This window comes from Cyprinodon variegatus, unplaced genomic scaffold, assembly GCF_000732505.1.
Source record: "Cyprinodon variegatus isolate N-32 unplaced genomic scaffold, C_variegatus-1.0 Scaffold184, whole genome shotgun sequence".
Classification (NCBI taxonomy): domain Eukaryota; kingdom Metazoa; phylum Chordata; class Actinopteri; order Cyprinodontiformes; family Cyprinodontidae; genus Cyprinodon; species Cyprinodon variegatus.
Window position 1 is genome coordinate 1,033,483 of NW_015150637.1, and position 7,429 is coordinate 1,040,911.

At 36.6% G+C, this 7,429-nt stretch overlaps 1 protein-coding gene across 1 annotated transcript in view; it reads left to right on the forward strand.

The window, feature by feature from the left end:
- The first annotated feature begins 2,330 nt into the window (after positions 1-2,330).
- Positions 2,331-7,429, forward strand: part of rnft1 (ring finger protein, transmembrane 1) — a 9,076-nt gene continuing 3,977 nt past the window's right edge. The window contains exons 1-8 of the mRNA XM_015379014.1: positions 2,331-2,496; positions 3,848-4,311; positions 4,405-4,481; positions 4,568-4,668; positions 6,070-6,223; positions 6,301-6,459; positions 6,533-6,598; positions 6,668-6,769. Coding sequence (XP_015234500.1) covers positions 2,471-2,496; positions 3,848-4,311; positions 4,405-4,481; positions 4,568-4,668; positions 6,070-6,223; positions 6,301-6,459; positions 6,533-6,598; positions 6,668-6,769 — 1,149 coding nt within the window. The 5' untranslated portion in view covers positions 2,331-2,470. The remainder of the gene's footprint in view (positions 2,497-3,847; positions 4,312-4,404; positions 4,482-4,567; positions 4,669-6,069; positions 6,224-6,300; positions 6,460-6,532; positions 6,599-6,667; positions 6,770-7,429) is intronic.

The following is a 7,429-nucleotide window of genomic DNA, read 5'->3' on the forward strand; positions in this document are numbered from 1 at the left end:
GTTAGGATCAGATTACTCTTCTGAGTATCCGATCAGCAGGCTTGGCTCAGGTTCTGCTAACCATAACTGGCAACACTCTGGCACTGAAGACAGGTCTGGCCGCTGCTTAAGTAGTTGGTCTCCTGATGAGAGGATGAGCCTCAGGTGTGCAGGTGGCTCAACTCAGGAGACCCAGGACGCCCTCTGCTGGAGAAAGGTGGCAGAACTCCAGATCCCAACAAAATGCTCTGTTCCATATTTTAATATGGATCAGGTTTCACTGAGAATTAGAAACAGAGAAAGAGCGTGTTTATCAGGATCCCCATTAGTCATTATCATGACTGGCAACTCCTTTTGGGGTCTACATAATAAAAACACATTAAAATAACTATTCATTCATACACTATATACAATAAAAAGATATAAAACCAATAAAAAAATTAAAATAAGCTTAAAAACTGCTGCATTTGTTTTAAATGAAAGGAATTCAAAAATAACCCCCTGATAATAACTGACTTTATTTCAGCATTGGTATTGCGTGATGGAAGACTGAAACAGGCTTTAAAACATCTCTTTCGGTTAATCAACGTAAAGTATGGCAAAAAATTGTGGTATTTTATATACACAAACATTTCTAAGAGCAAAGAAGGTAAATGCCAACCCTATATTTTACCAATGACTATCCTAAAACCATGTGCAACAGAATATTGGTTTATTTTAAACATGAAAAGTATATAATTACTAAATAATATAATCATGTTATTTCAGATTGTAGATGAAATAAAATAAAATCAAACCTGGTTAATGGGGGTGCCATCTACAAACATGTCTAGTATTAGCTGAGTTTTTAATTTCTTCTTCTTCTTCTTCTTTTAATTTGATGTAAATGCTATAATTTAAATTTTATATTTAAAACACATTCATTAGTATAAACTGTATTTATCCCTGAATAAAGATCGCTGTCCAAGGTACTAGCTCAGGGTTCTGCAACCTGGGGATGCAAGTGGCTCTTAAGACAATAAACAATGGCTCTTCATCATGTTGGCTAAAACTGATGAATATGAACTATTCTTTGTACAATAGATATACTAAGAAATGCATGTTTTTACATTTTTCTGTGCATTTTTTTTAAACTAGAGATGTTTATGGCTCTAAAGAAATTTAATTAACAGGACTGAAGTCCTTTTTTCCAAGTCACAAAATAAATGCACTCTAGTTATAACACAAATATATCTTTTAATCTTGGGAACATTTTATTTTTTGCAACATTATTTTTGAAGAATATCAGCAACCCATTTATTGCTTTAAAACCTAAAATTTGAAATAGCTCAAAAATTTTTTTTTTGAAGGACAAATCTCCTGCATTACATATTTATTTCAAATAGAATTTATCTTTTTTTTAAGGTCATATAATGTTTGCTGCTCTAAATGAGTTTAAATAACTGGAAAAAAAGACAAAAAGGGCTCCTTGGATGGCAAAGGTTGCAGGGCCGTGTTCTAGGCAACTTCTCAGCGGATGAGCCTAACAAACGACTGCAGTTGTCATCAACATAAATCAGCTCTGACATGCTGGAAGACTAAATAAAACATTGCCTCTTTTAAATACATATGTATTTTGATGATAAAAAATGACTAATCTACTGCATTAGAACATAATTCCCCATGCTAAAGTTTTTCTAAAAATAAATCCTCATCTTATTGGTTAAAGGCAAAACTAAGATCGAATAGAAAGCTCCAGTCAAATTATTTACATCAATGAAATTTACAAAACCATCCAAGTCAGTGCAGATACAACTGAATGACCTTCACCATAAGGGTGTTGAAAGTGACATGTTGTTAAATCAAATATTTACTATTTTGTTCAGGAGATAAGTTTTCAATAATCTTATACTTAGTCTAGTAAAGAGGCTGATAGGTTCACAGTTTGTACTGCTCACTGCTAAATCTTTATGGTGAGGTAGGGCTTCAATTTGAGAGCCCTGAAAGGTAATAATGGGCTGCATTAATTGTGATTTGGACACAATATCAGAATAATAAGGACATTCGACTAAACAACATCAAAAAGCTGCCCTTTAAGTTTTAAAAAGTAGGTTATAATGTGACAGCAGCACAATACAAGATGGTATCATCCTAATGAAAAAGGAAAACTTTATTGTGTTTTTATCAAAATTGTTCAAACTAGATTAAAAAAAAGAATGGGACAAAAATAATTCAAGATAGTCAAAATGTAGTTTTTCCGATTCAACTCTTTTTTGATATCTTAGATTTTATTACGGATAGTCAGAAGATTATTTTATGTTAAAACAACCTGCCATACTTACGCTCACACTTACGTCTCCATGACGCTTTCGACGTCAAAGGTCGTAAAAATGTCTTGCTTGAACCCCTTAGCCTAGAAGCTAGCAGCTCAGCTTAGCCTTTTTTCGTTTCTTTTTGAGTTCATTGCGCTTGGTTCGCGTTTTTTTTACTAAATGGCGGCCAGAAGGTTACGATGAAACTCCGAGGTCAGAATGACAGGTGAGCTGGAGCTTTTAGAGCCGCTGCTTCGGACTGGTGGGAAACAGCTGTTAGCTGCTAGCTACTAGCTGGCTTAAGGAAATTGTTTGCTGTGTTAACTGAATCTGTCACCGAATTCCTATGCTGCTGAGTGGAAAGTGTTTAGAATTAACAGAAGGAAAAACTTTAAACATCCTTTACATTTTTGTTGTTTGGGTTTATTTTTTTGCCTTTTCTTATTAAATACATAGAGACAACAGATTTAAGAGTTGTTGTTTGAGATGTTTTAAGGTAGTGATGATGAGATGAAGCCTCACTGAACCGTTTGGCTTCAACAATCCCTACAGTTCATGAAGCTTCATTTCACCACCTACTGGTGGAGTGTAGAACTACAGTTACTAATATAATCTGTGATTTTATTTTTTTGCAATTTTCCCCCATTTAAGTTCCTTTTAATTTTTTTTACGATTGGTGTGTTCAATACAATCTTTTGTAAGTTTTTTTTTTCTGTGTGTAAAATGTCTTTGAAGAGAACAATCATTTTAGGGACACAGTTTTTTTTGCCATTTTGGTGAAATAAGCTCAAGCAGACAGGGAAAGTGTTTGTGCAAATTGGGCAATAATGAGCAAAATGAAAGGTGTTAGTCATTTTTATTCAAACAAAGTAGTTTTTCCACGGTTTTTGGTTTTAATAGGGTTGGATGTTATGTGTTCTAACCATTTTGGCTAAACCAGTCAATTTAATTTGGCAGTGTTTTTACCCAATTTATATTTTTACTAAGGCAAACTAATGCAAATGAGTCCCATTAGCCAAAATGCTTATCGGAACTAATCAGAACTTTCAATAGTTGAAGATGGGTATCGAATCATCAACCTGAGGATTGGAAGATAATGTCTACAGACAGCAATAGTACTTAACACTAAAGTTACAACTGCGACCAGCGGCCTGCTCAGATTTTGATTATTACATTGTTTAATCTAACTAAAATAGTTTCAACCAACTAGATTGGTTGTTTTCCCCACCAATCTATTCTTAAAATCTATCCAAACTCTATCCAGCAACTGTCCTCCCAACTCCCACATGTTGGCTGAATACTGAGGCTGTTTAAATGCCTGTACAAGTTCTGGTGCTTTCTGAACCACTTCCTGAAGCGGTCATGTAGTATCACAGTAGCGAGGCTTCGGATGTCATCAATTTTGGCCCCTCCCTTAAATGAATCACGCCTCGACATGCACTTTGTGGAAACGCCGCCACCTTTACTTGACACACGCCTCGAAGCCTCATCTCATAACATCACTATTTAAAGCTGCTCTGACTTACAGCCTCTGAAGGAAATCAACCACCATCTGACTTTTTTTTTTCTTCTTTAAGGAGTGATTCCAGAAGAGTATTAAAACCAAGGGAGTCTCCTACTGTTATGCAGCCCAATCCAAGTGAAGGAGGTGTTCATGCAGGAAATGGTTTATCCTTAAATCTGCCAGCAGAGCTTCTCATTGGGGCACCTGCTGCTACTAACGCTGCAGCTGCTTCCAGCAATGACAGCAGTGAGGTGAGGGTAACTATGACTGGGAGTTCTGGAGAGTCGAATGGAGGCGCGTCATCCAGGAGGTCCAGGGTCAACTCCCACTCCCACACTCATTCTCACTCACACAGCCACAGTAGGGCACAGCTCCACTCCAGTTCAGAGCCTGATCTGGACCCACCCGACTCTGATGGGGATTCTGGTGAGCCCAGCGGCTCCCTGACCGAGCTTCGCTGCTTGTTCCGTTGGATCCAGAAGAGTCTTCCCTTCCTCGTCATTCTGTGTGCTAAACTGGTCATCCAGCATGCTCTGGGTGAGGACGAGTTACACATTTATTACTGTGATGAAGGATTGGAAGCAGAGCTCAAACTAACGTTTTTTATTTGTTTTTTTTATATTTTAAAAGGTTTAGCAGTTGGGGTGGGCCTCCTGACTACTTTTTTATATGTGAATAAAAACATTCAGACCCAAGTCTTTCTTCAGGTAAGCTCCAGTTTGACACATTTATCAATAATCCTTTTTAAATCCCTGACATCACTATTTTCTATTTGTTTTTTTCCACCTCTAAGGATCGTCACTCGAAGCTGCAGTGCATATGGCTGCTTCTCTTCCTCACCTCCTCCACGCTCCTGCTGTACTACACCTTTCTCTCAGAAACACTTTACAACTCGTAAGGCTCATTCACTCTTTAATAACCGCATTTAAACATTTTTTTAGATCTGATAACAATTTACCCTTTAAGAGAAACAAAAAATACAGAGTACTAAAGCAAAATAAAAAATCACACAAACTCCTAAAAACATAACCTCCCTGGTGAACAAGAATAATAACAGCAATCATGATGATGATAAATGGAAATAAACTATTAATTACCTCTTTAACTGTATGGCTGTGACTGCAGGCTACAACAATCATAGCCATAAATGCTGCTATTGGAAAGTAAATATAAAATAAGCTTCTTCAGGACAACAGTTACATAAATAAGTAGGATTTATGTCACTAAACATCCACCAATATCATCATTTATTCATATTAATTGAATTTTTTAAACCCAAACTGGAAAAGTAGAAAAAATTAAACTTAAAATTCTGGAAATTTAACCATTTTTGTTAGTTTTTAAATGTAATCAATTGTAATTTATTTTTTGCAGACAATTTAAATTGAATAGATTTTCGATGACAAGAAATTTATCAGGATTAGGGTAGCAACTAACGATTCTTTTGCAAATAATCTGTCGATTATTATTATTTTTTAAGTTTTAGAGTCTCTATATTCCAGTTAGCGAAACGATATGAAAAACGCAGCAACAAATGTTTTTAAAATGCCTCATAATAGCAAATAAACATCACTGCCCCTCATTTTTTACTCATTAAAGACTGTTTTCTTTTATGACGATTTTAAAGACGTGTTTTTGGGGACGTTGAGTTGGTTCCACATTTTTCCTCCACATACAGAAACTCTTGAGGTTTCCTCCGAGTGAATTTGGGAGTTTGTGTTCGTTATAAATCATGACTCCTGTCTCTCAGGCTAAATGACTTTGGATGTTAGGAGGCAGTAAATACTCAATTCTGCCATTTTAGAACCAGATCTTTATTTTTTTTTTTCTGAATGCAAAAACAAAGGATTTCGTCTTGTTTGTTTGTGACAGAGAGCGCCTTATTCTGCAGCGTAGTGAGCATAGATTATTTTGACCCAGATCTCCACACAGTAGGTGAAAAACAGATGAACTGGTGAACAAAAACAGATTATAGTGAATTTCAATCTAAAAGCTGCTTCATTGTATTTATAATTACTTTGTTTTTTTTCGTATGCATGTTATATGGATCTTTCAACTGAGTTTTTTGTCTATTTTTATTTTCCTTTACATTTCCAACAGTTATATCTATTTACCCTTTAATAATTATCAAATGTAATAATATTTTTAATGGTTTTCTTTATATTTAATAGTAGCTTGTCTCAGTCCATCTAAGTTCAATATTTACTGAAAACTTTGAAGGTTTTCTAGGAATACTTAGACAGTCCAGTTAGTGGAGGATGAGTTTTTTTAACATTATTATCAATGATCTTCTAGCCTCATCTTCTTGAATCCGACCATCGAGCCTCTGGGTTTCTGGGAGATCCTTTGGGCTGTCGGCGTCACCAACTTTGTAATAAAGTTTCTCTTCATGGGAATGAAGTGCCTTATCCTGCTGGTGCCCTCATCACTGGCTACATACAGAAACCAGGTAGGAGAGGCTGAATTCTGTCATCGCAGCTCAGGTTAAATATGTGGCAGAATCTTTAGGTTTGTTTACCTGCACAGGGTCGGTGGCTGATGGTGACGGAGGAGCTGGGTCAGGTGTACCAAGCTACCGCACCTTTTCCACTGTGGTTCCGATACCTGGTCACTTACCAGGAGTCAGACGGGGCCCCTGGGCTCACACTCGGAGTCCTGCTGGCTCTACTCTACCTCATACTGAAGGTGACATTTTATTTATTTCGTTTTTTTTACCAAAAATGTTGCAAATGTTACTTTAAAGATTTTCTTTTTTCAGCTTTTAGGATTGTACAACCAGTGGACGTCTTTTCTGAAAACTGTGAGGATTTTTCTAGCAGGCAAGGTCAGTAAACCTCACTACCTATAAAGGGGTCAGATCTTTTAGATTTTCATATTTTCTGTGTTGTTTCAGCACACAGGCTCTGCAGCAACAAGGGCTCAGTGCAGCGAGGCTGGAGATGTGTGTCCCATCTGCCAGGGAGAGTACAGAGAGCCCAGGGTGCTAATCTGCCAGGTAAGCACAAAAAAACCAGGCTGGCATGTAGCTTCACTGTCCTCCAGGTTGACTTGTTCCATTCAGAGCCTCTATAAACGCCTTCTCTCTTTTTAAAGACTAAACTTTTAATCTGAGGAATCAAACATCTGATAGTTTGTGTTTATTATAATTGCTATAACATTACACTCATACAATTCAAACATGTTTACATTTACTTCTGGTGTAATTGGGTCTGGAGAGGCCAAAGGCGGTGTCAGTCCAAATAAAAGATGCTGGCAGCCATTTTTTCCCCCCAAAGTGTAAGAAAATTACATGTTAAAAATAAATGATGATGCTCTGACCCCAAAATATAAAACCTAATCGTTTAACAAACCACCTATGGGTGATTTCAGCCGCCCCTAAGGTCCAAGAAGCCTTAATGAGTTTGATCACTTTAAAATGGTACAGCTGTCTCCTAATTATGATGCAATAGACTTAGATTCAAGTTTATTTATCCCTTGGGATTAATCCTTCAGCGAATTTCTTGCTCCAGTAGCTTATACAGGGTTTCCACGGGTCATTAAAGGTCATTAAATTATAATTTTTTAAATAATTTAATGTATAAATGTATGTGTGTGTGTATTTATATGTATATATGTGTGTATATATATGTGTGTGTGTGTGTGTGTGTGTGTGTGT